This window comes from Nelumbo nucifera, chromosome 5 (assembly GCF_055504915.1).
Source record: "Nelumbo nucifera cultivar China Antique chromosome 5, China Antique-T2T, whole genome shotgun sequence".
In the NCBI taxonomy this organism is placed as follows: domain Eukaryota; kingdom Viridiplantae; phylum Streptophyta; class Magnoliopsida; order Proteales; family Nelumbonaceae; genus Nelumbo; species Nelumbo nucifera.
In genome coordinates this window covers 57,384,145-57,403,234 of record NC_142653.1, presented here as the reverse complement: position 1 = coordinate 57,403,234, position 19,090 = coordinate 57,384,145, and the positions used below count along the sequence as shown (strand labels likewise).

General features: G+C 37.2%; 1 protein-coding gene across 5 annotated transcripts in view; it reads left to right on the top strand.

The window, feature by feature from the left end:
* The window catches only part of LOC104596828 (binding protein), a 51,812-nt gene extending 32,970 nt beyond the window's left edge, over positions 1 to 18,842 (top strand). For 3 of the 5 annotated variants that reach the window (XM_010258142.3, XM_019197692.2, XM_019197691.2), the window contains exons 8-14: positions 2,295 to 2,433; positions 3,452 to 3,628; positions 3,746 to 3,882; positions 7,775 to 8,095; positions 9,526 to 9,668; positions 9,797 to 9,894; positions 18,149 to 18,842. In XM_010258142.3, coding sequence (XP_010256444.1) covers positions 2,295 to 2,433; positions 3,452 to 3,628; positions 3,746 to 3,882; positions 7,775 to 8,095; positions 9,526 to 9,668; positions 9,797 to 9,894; positions 18,149 to 18,664 — 1,531 coding nt within the window. In that variant the 3' untranslated portion in view covers positions 18,665 to 18,842. Of the gene's footprint in view, positions 1 to 2,294; positions 2,434 to 3,451; positions 3,629 to 3,745; positions 3,883 to 7,774; positions 8,096 to 9,525; positions 9,669 to 9,796; positions 9,895 to 13,944; positions 14,029 to 18,148 lie in introns of all 5 variants that reach the window. The other 2 variants (XR_735107.3, XM_088887922.1) reach the window with 2 other exon arrangements.
* Positions 18,843 to 19,090: the final 248 nt, after the last annotated feature.

Below are 19,090 nucleotides of genomic sequence, written 5' to 3'. Positions count from 1 at the left end.
TCACACACGTTGTCGGCCCTGAAAGAACACGTCTGCTTTGTCTTGTTCTTTATGGGAATTGAAGGCCACCCATTTTACCTCGCTACCTCTATTCGCCTTCTGCAAAACTGGAATTCTTTTAGTAGAAACACATGCCATTTCCTGCGAACATGCAAGTGGAAAAAGACGGAAAGAAATGTATAGAGAGTGATGAAAGATATTTGAATCCTTAGGCAAATAGAGTTTAGTAAAGTGGTAAAACTAAAAAATAAAAAAGAAAAACCTTTAACAAATAAATTAGGAGGAAAAAGTGGGGATTTGCAATGCAATACGAGCCAAATTAACAGGTGAGAAGCTTGGAAGAAAGCAACTGTAATTGCCGGGGAGGGGAGCTGCTATTAGCCTATTACCTTCCGAGTAATGACCACTTGGCTCATTTTCATATATTTGAATTCTTATGCTTTGTGTTTGGTTTGGTTAGTGGGAAACTGGGATCGTTGTTGCTTTATTAATAGAAGGTTGATAAAGAAAATTAGATGACAGTTGAAGGGTATTTGTGTCTTTTCCCATGACACTTAACAGCTGGTTAACAGGTACTAAATTGTCACATCTTGAAAATTCGGGTACCAGATTGTCGCATTTTAAAATTCGGGTACTAAATTGGCACTTGACCTAAAGTACAAGGTACCTATTGGGAATTTTCCCTTTTAATTTTAGATAATGGGTTTTTTAAAACCATTAATTTTAAAACTAAAGTTTATATTTCTTATTAATATTATGTTTAATATTTTTGCATTTGTTTTGAATTTTTTGGATTTTTTTTTGAATTTTCTGACTTTTTTTTTAGCAATTTTTTGTATTTTTGTGCCTTGCTTTTAAAAGGAACATGCCTCGCCTTGCGCCTCTCGCCTTGGGCGCAAATTGGCCCTTGTGCTTTTAAAACACTAGGGTAGGCATGGATATCTTCCTAGCAAAGAGAGGTTTAAGACAGGGAAATCCCATCTCCCCTTTCTTATTTACCTTTGTTGCTAAGGTTCTTAGCAAACTGATTATCAAGGTTGATTTAAAAAATCAGTTTAGAGGCTTGAGGATTGGAAGAAATGAAATTCTTGTTACCCATCTACAATTTGTAGATGACAAAATCATTTTTTGTGAGGATTGTAATGAATCTCGTCTAAGAAATTTGAAAGCTTTAGTAGATGGGTTCCAAAGGATTTCAATGTTGAAAGTGAACTGGGGTAAGAGTTGTGTGGTAGAAATTAACATGGAAGAACAAGAAATTCAATTGGTGGCATGTGTGCTGGACTGTGAGATTAAAAATTGGCATCTAGAGTACTTGATATGCCTTTGGAGGTAATCCGAAAATAAAAAGCTTTTGGAAACTAGTGGTAGAAAGATTTGTGAAAAATTAGCTTTGTTGAAAAGATGCTAGATATCCATGGGAGGAAGAGCCACTTTGATCAAACCCACCTTAGCCAACCTGCTTACCTATTACCTATCCACTTTTAGAATACTAGGTAAGATGGCAAGGCAACTAGAAAAGTTTATGGGGGACTTCCTGTGGGAAATAGGTGAGTGGAAAAAAGGCCATGTGATAAAATGAGAGCAAGTGTGTAAACAAAAAGAATCGGGAATACTTAGCATTGGAAATTTGACTAAAAATAATACAACCCTCCTAGGAAAGTGGCTTTGGAGGTTTCCTATAGAAGGATATAGGTTGTGGCATAGGTCATTGGAAGCATAGTTTTTAAGGCACCAAGGCGAGGCTAGGCAACAAGGGGGTGCCTTGTCGCCTAGTTGCCTAGGCAATGGATTTTTTTAAGTAAAAATTATATATTCTAGGGTAATTCCCCAGGTTCCATGGCATAACCATATTTCCTTAATATTTATCCATAGTTTTCATAAAGGAAAGTGTAAACTTCATGTTGAAGTATAGAAAATTAACATATTCATAAGAAAAAGAAGAAAGAAAAGAAAATAAATGCACAAAATGAATGTTTTAGTTTAATAATGTCTATTTTATATTCATTTATCAAAAAAATGTCTATTTTATAATTATAATCTCAAACAATTAAGAATATAAAAGTATTTTATAACACAATGTACAACTATGCCTTCTATGCCTACATGTGGTTCAAGTTGAAGACAGCTTCTTAATGGCTTCCCGGGAGGCATAATTGTCTGTGGATCCTTACTTTGGTGTCTGCAAAAGTGTTGAGTCTCTAATTTTCATTGTTAATTGCCTTCTTAAGGTTCGTTTTTTTTTGCCTTTTTGATATGCACCTTTTGAGAAGTATGTATTTTATATGTTACAGAAAACTCTGTTGTGCAACCGTGAAATCACTTTTTGCCAATGAGGGAAAGCATGGTGGTGAAGCTACTGGTCATGCTGTTCACTTGATAGCGGATCATGTGAAGGTTCATGATTGTCAGCTGCATCCTGATTCTATTGAGGTATTAAGGGTTTTTATATGTTGATTTACTTCGGGAGCGTTTTTATTTATTTATTTATTTTTTCGACGTGCCTACTGAGAGAAGAGAGAAAAAGAAGAGAAGATTAAAAAAAATTTCAGGGCTAATGTTATCACTTGCGTTGATCTCTTTAATGAGACTAGTGCTTTATATTGACACTAGAATTGTCTAAATTACGAAACAAGCCCCAGTGAATCTGATATTATATCAAAGTCTTTGAATAAAAATATTCTTTCTAAAGTACCATCATTCCTCGTACATGTTACATCTGAATACTTGAACAAGAATGATTAGAAAATCTGCATCTTGAAGTGTCTGTACCTTTTCATTCACAAATGAATACCAGTATAGACATGGATGAGGGAGACAGGGATATGACATTCCATTTCCTAATTTCCCAGACATGGGTAGAGGTGTTAATATCCCATTTAATATGCTTATTATCATGCTTTTGTATCTGTTTTTTAAATTTAAGTGTCATCTTGGTATTTGTATCTGAGATTCAAAGCATTAACACACTTGATACTGAACTTTTCAATATCAAGCGTCTAAAGCTTCAATTCTCCATTTTTTTATGTATGTATAACGGGGGGTTCTAACATTTAAACCCATAGAAACTCCTTAAATCCTATTATTTAGCATTTTATTGTCCTTGAAGACTAATACGTGTCATACAATATCTCAAGTATGAGGGACAGATGTTGTGTCTAGACTGAACCCTTCATTCCAATGACTTCAATGATCTAACAACTCAGTTATTTATAAGAAGACTTGAGGACTGATGGAGGATGAGATGGAGGAAAGGTTTGTTATGGCAAATAGATGAAGGAAGATCCTAGGTGTGGAGAACAAAGATTCCTGTTACGAGAAACAGGTGGAGGCTCGGCGGTCTGTCTTTAAGAACAAATAAATATAAAACCCAATGATTAAAATTAACTTGTTAAAATTTAATACTTTAATTGTTTTTCGTTTTATTTACCTCCTTTCCATGATGTATCAGGTTTTCTTGTCCTTGACTTTTGCTGAGGATCTTGGGAGGTCTGAACTGTCAAAAGATGCTGGTGATGTCAAAGGCAAGAAAAATAAGAGAAAGAAAAATGCTGAAGAGCTAAAGAATATGCAAGTCAGTGACAGAAAGAAGAGTAGACAGGAATTGCTGGCAAAGACAAGGGCAGAGGTATAGTATGATTCACGAGAGCCCTTAATTTCTTTTTGCTTTTTTTTTTTTTAATTTTTCTGTTAATCATTCTTCCATTGGGTGAGTGTTACTTAGGATTTTTGATGTTATGCATAGGTCCATGCCGATCTGAAGGCTGTTTCCTTTGCTCCAGACATTGAAGAAAGAAGAAGGATGCAGTCAGAGACGCTTTCTGCTGTATTTCAAACATATTTTCGCATCTTAAAGCATACCTTGCAACCAACTTCCATCAGGTGTGTTTCCTATCTGTTCTGCTACTCTTCCTTTAATGGTGGGAAAAGGTTCTGCTTTTTATGACCCACCTGCAGCATGCCACAAGGCACTATTCCATCCATGTCAGTGCCTTCAATCTTGGTGCCTTCTTGTGGCCTTGCCTCTTCCAAATCGTTTTTGTTTCTGGGTCACGGGTCACTGGTTCAACCATCCGTGTCGAACAGGTCAGACTGTACTACAATATATGTATATATGCGTGTGTGTGTATAGGTATGTATAAACATGTATGTTATCAATAAAAATGTATAATTATTTTTGAGATGTAATATTTGTATATATAAATATTATTAATTTATATTTTTCATTCAGTTTTTTTTTTTAATTTTTTTTATTTGTAAAATATGCTTAAAATTGCAACTTGAGGTCCCAAGATGTTTTACCCAAAATAAAAAAAAGATCACCCCAATCGGATATCGGAGTGCAAAGTTTTTTTTTTTTTAATTTCATTTGAAGAGCTACACAATGGGGGTAGCCCATTCCCCAACCTGTAACCCCCCAACCCAGGTGCAGGCAGGATTCGATCCAAAATCTGCTATGGCCAGCAGGAGACCTTACCAACCAGCTGGTTGGCACCTTGCAGTGCAAAATTGCAATTTGAGTGCTGAAACGATTCACATAAAGAAACAATTTTCTCCAATGAGGGAACAAACAAAGGGTTTGGACCAAATTATCATGAAAAGAAAGGGTTTGGACCAAGATATTTCGGACCCAAAAGTTTAAATTTTAACATCATACCTGAAGGATAAAATCCCACCACAAATGCAGTGAGTCACTATGCTATTCACACCCAATATGCCATTGTCTCATGAACCTGGAAAGAGGTTGTAAGTGGTGCAATCTTGATCTTGCTCAACCAATTAGTTCTTTGATGTGTAGGATGAATTTTGGCAACTTTTGCATGCTTTCCAAGGTGTCAAACACAGTAACCTTGGCTGCAATTGGCCTGGTTTAATGATGGTTTCAAACAACTTTTGTTGAACACCAATTAGGGCAAGATTTAAGAACTAGTTTGGTTCTCTTAGGAAGCTGAATTGAGGAGAAATGGTTCTCTTATGATGGTTTGAAAACTTAGGGTTTGTTTCATCTCTTAGAGAGCTTCTTAAACCCCTAGTCAAACCCCCAATCCAATTGGAAAAGAATTGGTTAGAAGAGCTCTCCTCATTCAGCCATAACTTTCCTAGTCAAACTAGGTTCAAATCCTAATCAAACTGAGACATTCTAAAAGTTGGTTGTACCAGTTGAAGTTTCCTTCTAGAAATCAGAGTACTTGTGAGTTATGACAGTGAGTTTGTTAGGTGTTGATCCATAGGAGTTCAGTTTGAAGCAATATATGAGTCTCTTCCTCTTTTTTATCAAGTCCTAGAGTGAGTGGGACCACCATGGCCGAATTCACATTAAGGTGAATTTGTCCATGGTAGTTGGGCCTACAAATGGGCCCAATAATGTCTTACATTTAATATTTGGACTTTGCCACCCTTAATGCCCAAACCCATTGGTTCTAACTGAAACGTGTCCATTAGGATTTTGGGCCCAAATTGACTCTTGCAATGCAATATCACTGCCATCAATGTCCAACACTCTTAATTGGGGATTGTTCCCTAACCAAGAAATCTAGTGTCACATCCTTTGCATGATGGAACCCTAGGAAAACACATTTTTCAAACCATTTTGAAAGTATTTACTTAATTTAATATTTGCAAAACCTACTTCAGACAAAATGGCAGATCCCATCACAATGATTACTTACCCAGATATCATTTCTTTTGATAAATAAGCAATATTTCATTAATAGAAAGAATAATTCAGTTACAAGCTTCCCATGGAGAAGCACGAGCTGCATCCTCTCCTAACAAGAAGAAGAATTCAAAAGATAGAAAACAGATTTAAACTACAGTTGGACCCAATAAAATCGTTCCTTGTTTGCCCTTGCTTTGCAAGACAATCCGCCATAGCATGTGCTGATCTCCCCACCCATTATATTCTCACAACCAAATTCCTTGTCAGCCACTTGAACTTTTTAATTTCATTCTTAAAGCACCATACTTAAGAGTCTGGGTTTTGTAGCCAGCCCACTATCACTTATCTGAACTGCTAGTTGTACACCCTGGATAGCAGCTAGAATTTCTGCCCTAGTAGAGTTTCCAACACCTAGGGGACCCGAATAAATGAGAACCACATTACCACTCTCATTCCTCGTTACCCCTCCCACCCCTGAGGGGCCTGGATTACCAAGGCTTCTGCCATCAAAATTCAACTTCACGAATCTTTTAGGAGGGCTGGAGGGGGTTCCCAACCCATACTTATTCTAGCCTTTAAAGATGAACAGTTGCCACTGATAACCAATTCCTCGATATCTCATTAAATGAGATTTGGTGGAATAAGTCCAGTGATTTTAGCCACATGATCACTCTATTTAGAATGCACTCCCTTAGCTCTTCTAGGCTTCTCTCCTCTTGGAAGATTATGGCATTTCTCTCTTCCCACACTGTCCAAATCAGCGCTGCTCTTGCACACCTCCACATAATTCTTCTTCTTCTATGACGCCAAGGGAAGAAAGAAGGATAAAAAATCAAACTTACATCAGCTGGCCTAAGCAACCTGCACCCAAACAACAAGAAGAGCCACTCCCATACTTACCTAGATGTCATTCTTACCTGCTCCAACATACCCGGGTATTGGCCTCAGAAGGACCTCACTAGTTGGCATTATCAAAAGCAGACAAGTTTGATACCTGGTAGAGTACAATTGTCATGTTTGGGATTACATGCAAAAATCCAGGTGTTCCACCAGTGAAAAAGTTCTGAAAGTGGTCCAATTCAATGTTTCTCATGAAATAGACACCCATACATGTGCCTTGGGTCTCACCCTAGCAGTTGAGAAAACTGCTTCCTCCCATAAGGTGGCATAAGAATGTCAACCTTGTCAGGGTGAACAACCCAAGTTCATCTACTGTTTGGGAATAGTTTCGGTCTGCATACTGATCATATTTGTCTCTATTTTATTCATAATTAACATAAACCTAAAATGTTGATCAAGGGCTATTCATAGAAATGAACACCCAGTGGCATATGTGATTGTACATGAAACAAATCTTTTATTCAAAATAAAAGTAGTTTACATATCCTATTGGATCATGAGGGCAAACATTGTCCAACGATAGCATTGGTGAGTGTGCATCATTTGGTTATTGCCAGTACTCCACATAGTGATACAATACTTATACCTGCTATTTCCTCTATAGTCTCATTGGTTAAAAGCAGTGCTTTTTTCTTATCTAATGGTTTTATCCTCTTATCTGGTTTAATATTCATTATTTTGGAAAAACGTTGACTCATGATTTATCATTATTTCTCCATACTTTATGATCGTCTACCAGTGTTATCATTGGAAAATCTTCTATTTGGATTACTTTGTTTGAATACTATAGTTTCTATTCTGTTGTATATGCATCATTATATCTATTTGTGTCATTGCATGCTTGTGTTATTAATTTGTTATGAAGGAAAATAGATGCACTGGTGATATGAATGCCTGAACTTTTTTAGTCCATTGTAATTAAAACTTGGTTTAAAGAGACTTGGGGATTTTAACTAGACACTAGAATATCGGTTTGAGATATGAACTTACTTCGTTTTCTGTTTGATAAAGATCATGTGGCAACATTCTCTCTCTTTCCATTTCAGAAAATTAGTATTCATTGAGATTTGGTTTCTTTTCCCAATCATTTTTATGAACAAAAGACTGTGTCCCAAAACTGTCTTTGTTGCTATTGCCCCAATGAAACTGGTTGTATTTGTTGACTTCTACCTCAAGTATCTGAGATCATTTTTTTCCTGATTTTGTTGTTTTTAGGTCTAAAGTGAATGCCAGTTCTGTACCTGGTGGATTTGGGGCACACCCATTACTTGCTCCTTGTCTGGATGGATTGGGGAAGTTCTCTCATCTGATTGACTTAGATTTTATGGGTGATCTTATGAATTGCCTCAAAAAGCTTGCCTGTGGTGGTAGCAGCTCTGATGATTCCCCAGAAAACTGTTTGACTGTTTCTGAACGCCTTAGATGCTGCATTGTTGCATTCAAAGTAATGAGGAGTAACCTTGATGCTTTGAATGTTGATTTAAATGAGTTCTATGTCCAGCTCTACAATCTGCTACTTGAGTACAGACCCAACAGGTTTGTACCGCTTGCACTACTGACATGTGCAGGATGTAAATTTGAGCAACTATCCACCTATTAGATTTTTGGCTGCAAAATCTTTTTTTTTTGATAAATGATTTTTTTTGGCTGCAAAATCTTTTTTTTTTTTTATAAATGAGTTTTTGGCTGCAAATTCTTCATTATGTGACTTTTGTCACTTTGTGTTGGTTGAGCATGTCAGTAGATTACCACATAAAGCTGTGCTCCCTTTGTTCCTCATGTCCATCTTTTGCTTGAAGCTTTGAATTTCTAAATACTAAGTTATACTTGCATTGCCAAACTGAACAAGATACAAAATTCAGTCCTTTTTTTCCCTCAATTACCTAATTGACTTAATCAATTTTTACCTATTTCAAGCTTGGTAAAAAAGGGTAGCTGTTTTCAATGTACTTATATTGTTTGTGCAAGTTTGTTACTTATTGTTTAATGCAGTAAAATGGCTAGGCATTTCTTTTATCAGTAGCAAGTATACACCAGCATTATACTTTTTCCAAGTGTGTTTCATTCTACTGTTTGTATTGGGCAACAAATTTCTGATAGAAGGACAGACAAAAACTGACATTTTACCCATCAAATATATTCTTACCCCACCAGTAGGGATAGGGATGCAAACAGATGCGAGGTTAAGTTGGATATGCCTAGATCCTAAATCGATTCGTTAAAATTTGAATTTGAATTGAATCTTATCCATTGGATTTAGATTAAAATTGAGCCAGATTTGGTTATTGAATACCAGTTTAAAAAATAAACTATAGATGATCAAAATATCATATGCTATTAATAACATAAAAAATGAATTTGATATTTTTACCCTTAGTAAAAAGACTTGAAAATAACTTTTATGAGACTTTAACCTATGACTCTTACAACATTCACACCAATTTTACTAATAGAGATACACATTAGTTTTCTGTAGACGTAAGTACAAAGATAATTTTTATGATAAATAAATGTACATATTTACTGAAAAAAAAGAGTGGATCATATTGGGTTGAACTAGAGTTTGCCCATATTTGATCCAATTATAAAGCAATCAAATTTGGATAATGTTAATCAGACTGGATTCAAATTAAAATTTGGACAAATGATATGATTTGCAGCCCTAGTGACCGGAATCTTGTTACAACTCTATGTTATTGATTTCCTATTATCTTCTAGTAAACCATCCTTTCACGCAAGCATTTAACAGTTATGATGGGTTTGATTTAGAATATTCAGGCAAAACATTTTGAATATTCAGATGATCCTAAATATCCACCCTATAATATTTTTTCTAAGTTAATGACAATAGTTAAGCTTGTTTTTCTTTTCCTTTTTTTTCCCTCTTTTTGATTAATTGGGGTTTAAGCTGTGTGAATGGACCAAAGTAGTTCACCTTTTCTGAAATTTTCATGTCTTCTAAGCAGAGCTGATCAGGGTGAAGTGTTGGCTGAAGCTCTAAAGACATTGTTGTGTGAAGGAAGACAACATGACATGCAAAGAGCAGCTGCCTTCATAAAGCGCTTATGTACTTTCTCCTTATGCTTTGGATCTGCAGAGGCCATGGCTGGTATGTCTAATTTTATTGTAGACAACCGTATATTCATGAGTAACATTTTTCTTGTGCAGTAGCAATCTTGTTAGTTGCAAAAGTTGGGCAGCAAATGTCTGATTATTTTGTTTTCAATTTTTCTGCAGCCTTAGTCACGTTGAGGCATCTACTTCAAAAGAATGTCAAGTGCCGGAATCTGTTAGAAAATGATGTTGGTGGTGGCTCGCTTTCAGGATTGGTTGCGGTAAAGTCTCATTCCAGCGTCTAGAAGATGATGGATAATATAAATGAACTTTTAGGAAACATGTGGCCCATCAATTCTACTATATTGATTAATGAGTGGATAAGCCAATTGTCCCCTGGATTCTAGTTAATAGGTTTGTAGTTTTTACCATTATTGGACATTCTCACCCATGAGATAAAAATAATAATAGAGGCCATTAATGTGACAAAGAAAAAATAAATAAATTCAGAAATCATTAGCGAATCTAAACATTTTTTTTTTATTTTTTAAGGAAGATAATGAATTTGTATTAATCAGAAAGGGGGGGGGGGAGGGTCGTAGTGGGAGAAATCCTCCATGTACATCAAGATAAATGTATCAGTTAGCACCATTTATGAAAAGAAGTCATCAATGAACAAAGAGGGAATTGAACTCAAAAACAGAATTAGCACCCACACCCCTGATATCCTTGTGAATCTACATTCAAGATACAATCATCCCAATTTTTATTTATTTTGTTTTCTGGGATTGGTAATGATCATCCCAGTTCTGTTTCTTAGGACTTCCTCTAAGGATTGACTTCTGCTCATGAAAATCCTATTGTTCCTTTCTTGTCATATGTCCATATAATAGTCCAGGAACAAGACCTCCAGGCTGCTGAGTTCCTCAGACCAGATTCTATAAATGGTTGGGAAATGTGACCATAGGTTAGTAGCAGACTGCAATGCAACAAAAGGTGATTTGTTGATTCTTCATGATTACTGCAAAAGATGCATGTGATGGAGTTCTGTGACATGCCTCTTCTAGTTCTAGCTAGGCTATCCAAAGTGAGGCATTTCTCCCAATGGCAATCCAAGCAAAGAAGACATGTGGAAGGGGCTGCAGATTTCCAGATGGCTTTGTAGGGGAATTCATTAAGGACAGAATGTTGGATCATATGAAAGATCCAGAATGGTCATCAGATCAAACTTTTCTGTTGTCCCAACCATTCAAATTTCTATGGAAGCTTGGCTGGCAAACAGTCCCCTGCTCACTTGTCTCATAGCAAGTGAGCTTCAATGGAAGGTCAGGGCTGTATGGAAGTTTCTGTAGGTGAATTTGGTAGAACCTTCTTTAGGCACAAAGAAATGTGCAGCAAAATGGAAGGACAGAGCTGTATGGAAAAGGCAGTTGGGGAGGTGCGTGTTAGACCCTGTGGTCAGATGGTGACAGGTGGGAATGTTGAACAAAGCTTTTCAAAATTTCAAACTATGCAGGGCGAGTTGAACCAACATGAGGTTGTAACAGGAAGAAGGACCCATCCTTTATTTCGGTGGGTTGAGCAAATTGGCGTGAGGCATGCGTGAGCTTAAGTTATCATGTGGGGGTTGTTAAGGTGGGCCAGGAAATATATTAAATGGGCCATTTACAGAAGAGGGGGCAAGAAAAGGGTTTTGTACTTGATCACATGAGAGGGGGGCAAGGTTGGGGGATGGTAGACAAGGTCTGAAGTATCGATATGATACGCCCCATATTGGGCATATTGTGTTGTTTCATGAGGGTTCCAATACACTTGTTTAAAGATGTTTTCAGGAAACCCCATATTAGGCATATTGTCGATACAGTCCTGCTGATACATTTGGGTGTACTGATACTTTAAACCATGATGGTAAATTATCTATCGGATCCATCATCATCTACTTTAAAAATGTGAGACACTCAAGTGTGATGTGGTAAAGCTATCGAAACCAATGTTTTAAAATGTGGAGGCGTGACGCAAGGCGTTTCACTGCCTGGAGGCATGAGGCATAGTAGTTCAGAACATAAGAGGCGTAAGCCTCCTTTACTTTGTGGGGGGATCAAGAGGAGGGAGGATGAGGAAGAGGAAGGAGGATGGAGGATCCCATCTTTTTTTTGTTTCTCTTTTTCTTCTTATAAAAGATGTCTTGTACCAAGAAAAATGAAGATGCATAACACTAGCTGAGAGGAAGAGCTTGAAGTACTCCAGGAATTTTGAACAAGGTCTTTTTCTCCTCTCTTGAAGTACTCCAGGAAGCTCAGTGGTTCGGGAAAGGAAGAGCTTGAAAAGTGGGAGTGGGAGATAACTAGTTTCACTCAAGCTAATGGCGATTTGAATTTTGAACAAGGTATCTTCAGACAATAACCAGCGTCAGGTTAGCAGAGTACTAGCGGCCGAGAGGTTGATAGCAGGTTTTGACAAATAGGTTTCATGCTCAGAAGAAGGGAATGCTACTCAAGTTCATCCCCTTGTGGACTTTGTTTTGGAAGCATAATTGGTCCCATGGGGGGCTTCAATTAAACCAGTAATCCAGACAGAGATGGAAAGTGCCCTCTGTTCAACAAATCTAGCTAGAGAGTCTGGGCTTACTGTGACGATTCAGTTTCAAGAAATCAACTTGATGGGGGGCATTATGGCTAGGGAGGAGAGAGAAAAAGTAGCGAAAGGGAGGTCAATCCTATCCAAAAAAGAAATCAGTTATCAAACTGTTGGTAAGCTGGTCTCAAGTCTAAACATCAGTAGAAGATTGGAGGATTGTTCTGTTTGGGGAAAAAGGATTGGAAATGTCTAAGAATCCAGAAAAGTCATGTAAGGAAGTGGAGAAAGTAAAGTAGACAATGTTTTGTTATCCCATGTGTTCATTGGAAAATTGGGGGTGGATTTACGGAGGAAAAAAGTTGCTGTCATGATTGAAGAGATCAAGAACGGTGATGGGTCAGTGGTTAATCAGAAAAAATTACAAGGACTCAAATGCTGGCCACCTAATTCATGCCACAAAAGATTGAAGGCTGGGCTTTTTGGTGTGCATCCTAGTAGTAGGTACAAGATGTACTACAAGATGAAGGGGTTGAAGAATAAAAATAGAACACATAACAGTATTAAAATCAGTTCTGGATTGGATTCTTTGAAGTAAGGGGTGGAGGGAAGTTTAGGATCTGCATTAGATGTTCAATTAGAAGATGCAACACTAAAAGGGGAAGAGTTCGGAGACGATGCTAAGAGAAAGAAGAGGAGGATGACAACAAGTTGATTATTGATCGAGATAAGTAGAAGGATATGGATTTGAAAAAAAATAGAGGAAACTGAAGTCCGGGTAAGGAAGATTTTGGGTCTATATTTTATAGGAGGGTTAGCAAGAAAAGCCTTCTGGGAACTGGAAGAGAAATATGTATTGAGCAAGGAAAGTGAAAAAGGGCATTCTTGGTTTTGATGTAGGAAGGTTAATTAAAGCATTACTAATGAGAGTGATCATCCCCTTTAGAGGTCAACTTCTTATAAATTCTTTCAATAATGGGTTTCCAAATAGAATTAGAGTTGCAGTATCCACCCAAAGGCATGGCAATAGTGAAAAAGGGCATTCTTGGTTTTGATGTAGGAAGGTTAATTAAAGCATTACTAATGAGAGTGATCATCCCCTTTAGAGGTCAACTTCTTATAAATTCTTTCAATAATGGGTTTCCAAATAGAATTAGAGTTGCAGTATCCACCCAAAGGCATGGCAATATATTTTGGATGGGGATGGCCAGTCCTACAACCAAGGTATACAGCCTAAACATCAAAATTATTGACATTAACAACAGCCATTACTTCACTTTCCTGGATATTGATCCAAAGGTCCAATATCCAAAATAGATTAACATCTCAGATATTGGAGTTGTTCCTCAACAGTCGCAAAGAAGTATTATATTATTATCAGAAAATTAGGGGGAGATGGTAGGGGAGCCTTCAAGAAACGAAAAGCCTCTAGAAAACCGCCCTCAGAAGCCTTGGTTTGTGAACCTGTTCAGGGTCTCACTAATCCAAAAAAAAAAGCCTGTTAAGGGTCTCCATAACACATAAGAACAATAGAGGAGAAGACATACTTGTCCCAGCTCTCTAGAGCTGTCAAAGAATCCTGTATACTCTCCATTTACATTAATGAAGATAGAAAGCATAGAAGATATACACAGTATTAATCCATCATCTCCATCTGTTACTGAAGTTCATCCTCAGGATATAATTGAGATAGTTCCAACTTACATGATCATATGCCTTCTCGAGCTTGATTTTGCATGTAACTCCTGTCTTCCCAGTTCTAATCGTGGAGTCAATCAACTTGCTTGCTACGAGAACTCCATTTAAAATTTGGTGATCAGGGAGAAAAGGTCCTTGTGAAGGTGAGATCATCATACTGCATAGACTTTCCTGCATCCTTGTCAAGAATCCTAGAAACAATTTTACCTATCAAAAGAAAAGAAAAATCCTAGCAATGATTTTGTGTCCACTCTCAAAGGGACTAATTGACCATAGTCTTTGAACTCCGAGGTACCATGTTTAATTGAAACTAGAGTGATGAAAGTGGCACCAAGATTTTTTTTTTTTTCCAATGATGGTTTGAATGGAAATTATTCAAGACCATAGTTGTCAAGGTGATGTCTAGGTGACAAGGCACCCATGGAGGGTTAGCTCACTTAGTGCCTAGTTGTTTTGTACATGGCACTATGAAATATTGTCGTATTCTTTAGTTTTTGAGATTACAATAATAAATAAACTGAATTATTCATTTTTTGGGTTTATAAACGAAGTTCTTTTTATTATTTTCTTATTTGTTAGGGTTCAATCAACAGGTTTAACTCACATATTGGTGTATGCTGTCTTCAACCCTTGAAGAATTTAAAACCTGACCAACAAGCTAGCATGAATTTAAAATTTTGTCCAATCAACACATTCTTCTTTTTCTTTAACCCTTTCTTTTCTTATTTTTCTAAGGCAAACATGGCTCTGCACCTATATTTTCTGAATTTTCTTTTCTTCTTGATCTTGTCATACATATGTTGATCTTCTATGTTTTAATTATGAATTGTATACTTTTTTTATGAAGATTGTAGATAATTACTAGTGGAAGATGGTTGCTGGTTGCTATGGAATCTAAGAAATTACCCTAGGATTCATGTTTTTTATTTAAAAAATAATCCGTCTCCTAGGTGACAAGAACCTAGCCTTGCCTTGGTTCTTTGAAAACTACATTTAAGACATTCATTAAATCATTCTTGATAAATTCACAAGTCTTTTCAGTGAAGGTGATGGTGAATTTATCATGGTCTAGCACCTTGTCTCCTATTTTATTTATTGTCTTCCTCACCTCCTCATCGAATGGCTTTTCAGCTATTTGAATGTCATCGATGATATTAAAAGGCAAGCCCTCCACCTTGGCTCTTCTTTTCAATTGCTTATTCAGTAATTGGGAGTTGAAGGTTTTGATGGTCTGTTGAATATGCAGTTGGTCAATCACAGGTTCATTCTACCATGAGCTTGTAAGAGGAACTTTCTTTCATCCTGGCAGTTGCCTGCTGGTAGAAGTATTTCGTGTTATTGTACCCCTTGGGAGTTGAAGGTTTTGATGATCTGCTGAATATGCAGTTGGTCAGTCCCTGGTTCATTCTACCATGAGCTTGTAAGAGGAGCTTTCTTTCTTCCTGGCAGTTGCCTGCTGGTAGAAGTATTTCATGTTATTGTAGCCCTTATGAATCTAAATTACCTGTGTTCTCTCTGCCTCTATTAACTTCCTCCTGGTGTCACACCTGTGAAATTGCTATTTAGCTTCTTGTCATTGGGCTATCTTGTTTGGTGTGCTCTTCCCTTTTCCTTGCAATTGATTTTTGAAATAAAGAGAGCAACTCCACTTTCCTCTGTTTTACTCTTTCAAAGGTGTTCCTTTTTTCATTCTTTACTACATTAAAGCATTTCAGCTTCAGAACTATGATATGGCCAGCTTTTCTTTTGACTTGAAACAAAGACCTGTTCCGAAGTTACTTGAGAAAAATTTCTTCCTCCAGTCACAAATTCTTGAATCTGAATGTGACTGAAGAGAGGATGAGGTAAAGCTTCTTGTGACATTCCCAGGCAGAACTCCCAATCTACAGAAAGTCTTTTATCAATTTCCAGGTATCTTCTCGTAAGTTTATCTAGAAAAGTCTGAATGACCTGGGGAATCTTTCAAGTGGCAATGTGTTTGTAGGGCTGTCAATGGGTTGAGTCTACCTGACATAACCAAACCAACCGGACTGGTTATGTTTGTTCTGGTTCTGGGATTTTGTCCTGAATAATTGGGTCGATTCTGGTTCTTGCTTGTTCTGGACCAAACACTTGAATTACTAAGATATAAATAAAATACTATTTTACTGTCATTTTTATTACAGTTATAGGTTAAATTATGTAAAATTTATATATATATATATAGTCTGGGTCTACAATTTTGTCCTGATTAATATTTGGTTTGGGATTGGGACACCCTGTCCTGACTCAAACCCGACCATTTGACAGCCCTATGTGTTTGTAGTCCAAATGAGTGCTTTGTATTCCTTTCTTCTCCATTCTGTCAAGGGAAGGTTTCGGCCCAACAACCCTTGGAAGGCATCCAGATTAACACCACTGGCTCCCCCACCCCCCCCCCAAAAAAAAAAAAAAAAAATGAAAAAACATAAATAAGCAAGTGTACTAATATAGAGACCCCCAGGACATTAGGGAGCTCTACAGAGGGATATACAAAAGAAAGTATATATTTATGTGCAAAGAATATCAAAAGAAAGATGAGACTACATCCCTGTAGCTATGATGCTTAGCCAGGATCGGATTGTGCACTTGATGCCCTTATAGTTTCCTTCTTCAGTGTTGCTGGTTTTTCCTTCAAAAGTAAAAATTTTGTGATAGATGGTTTGGATTAGCTACATGGTTCATGTGATAGAAATGACTGATGTCATCAATCTTCTAGATATTAGGCTTCTGATTAAGGTAATTTTTCTGTATAACGTATAACAATTTCACCAAGTCAAAAGTATGTCTGTTGATATTTATCTCAAAAAATGTCTGTTAAGACATTCACATAACACTTTTGGAGCAGTTGGTTGCTACTCCAAATGCTTCAGTCAGGTGTCTAAGCATTTCTTTGAGAATAAACAGAAACAAGTTGCCCCATGGGTAAACAGAAACATCTATGATGCAGACCAGATATAGTATTTGTATATTTTAGAATTTAATTAAATTTGACAATATATATGATGCAGGATGGGGTAGGGGTCCTACTAACTTAGTATCTGGTGGTGGGCTTTGTGAGGTGAACGAAAGGCTGTGGATGATTAGAGAAGAAGAGTATGGATGTAAAAGCAAGTAGGGTGCTTACTGTTGGGATAAACAGACAAGAGATAGATTGCCTAGAAAAAGAAATAAGAGAAAGAGGGCTTAGGTCTTTTGTCTTTGTTGTAGCCTGTGTACAGGGCTCCCCGTCCAGGGTGGGAGTGGGCCTAGGTCTTCGTGGGAATTGTTGTAGTCTTGGGTGAGGCAGTTTCCAACTTGAGAGAGAGGGGGGGGGGGGGGAGAAAAATTTCTGGCAACAACTCTCCTTTAATGACATCAGAATTTACTAAAAATAATGATAAGAGAATTGCTATAATTAGTAAATCTGGAAGTTACCATAAAAAGTAATTTGAAACAATTATTAAAATCTAAACAACCAAACCATGTTCTCAAGACACCAATCACTAGTAATTTCTCCATGATTTCTTTCCTTCCATATCTTCATCAATATAACTATTGAGTAATAATGCTTAGCTTCATAATCTAGATACTGTAGTAGCATATTATATGGAGCCCTGGTGCCTTCCCTCTGTGTGAAAGAATACTGCATCCAACTGTGTGTACAGGGATGGCAAGTCTGCCTAGTGAGGTTGTTTAGTGAACAAGGTTGAATGACCAAAGAATCTTCCACATGGGAAATTGGTTTTGGGCCCACAATGGTGTATCCCTTTAACGTGGCAAAGTTGACCCCCAAAATCCTTGCCACATCAGGATAATCCTCTCTTTTTAGGAAAGTTCTATATTAGATCATTGAAACTCTTGACAGCAAAAATTGCTTGTCCAAAGAACTAATAAAAGGTGGGGCGCAGGATGGATAGGACTTGGAGAATGCACAAGTGGCCAAATACAGGGTCCCCTTGGTGGGTGGCTTGCATTGGTCACATTGGCAGGAAAGCTCCCTTTTTTGGTACTAGCAAAGAAGCTCCCTAATTGACCCAATTGGGGAGACTATTACTTCCATTAAAGTGCCTTCAATCTCTTGTACCATGCAGATGCCTTGTCAATTGGTAAAGTGTTCTGAGATGAAGAGTAGGGAATATAGAGGCTTTTTTTTTGCTGCCAAGACCTAGGATTAAGATAACTATGTTTTTAATATTTTTTTTATTCTGATGATTGACCACTGAACCACTTGCTACCATGTCTTGTGTAATGTTTTCTCTGCAGAAATACCAGCCTTACGCCATGGATCCAAACCTAAGTGGTGCACTAGCTTCGGTACTTTGGGAACTGAGCCTACTGTCTAAGCATTATCATCCTTCAGTTTCCACGTTGGCTTCAAGCATTTCAAACATGGGGACTGGTCACAGTCAGGCTTATCTCTCCACTGTTTACCCTCAACAAGCTTTTGCAGATTTATTAATTGAAAAGGAATCATTCGACATCAAGAAAAACCTCGGTACATTGAGCCGGAAGATGAAAAGTTTAAGGAGGTCCTCTAAATCAAGCTGTGATACGTGCATCGAATATAATACGAAACTGGAAACGGATGATGAAATCAAACAAAAACTGTCCAATCATTTCATAGTGCTCAAGGGTATTGCTGAGAATGAGAGATTGAGGAAAGAGTTGAATCGTACAGTGTCATCCTTAAAGCTGTATGAAGAATATAAGAAGCAAAAGAGGAAAACGCAAGGTGATCATTCCAAGGCAAGGAAAAAGAAACGTTTATCCAGTGTTTAACATTTCCAGAACAAGGTTTTGGAAGTTCAATTGTAATTCGTGCATTTTTAGAAAATTTTCTATATAAATTTTGACCTAAACTTTCTTGAGTTCCATCTCTTTTCCAAATCACACAAAAATGTCTTAAATGTTTGTAAAAAATCGATTCAGCAAGGTTTCAAAATATCAGTATTGCAAAGCATATTCGTAAGCATGTTATTGAGACACTCGGTCTGTCTACCCACATTGTAAGTGTTCCTTGACATGTTAAGTATTTGACTTCTCCCATCTTAGCGAGGTTTAAATTATCAATACTTGAATCGTGAGTTTTCAATATCAGCAGTATCAAGGCACCTGGGTATGATACATAGTGAGAGTTTGGGCATTTATAATTTTATATGGTTTTAATTATTAATGTCCATTCTCAGTTGCCTATATGTGAGTGAG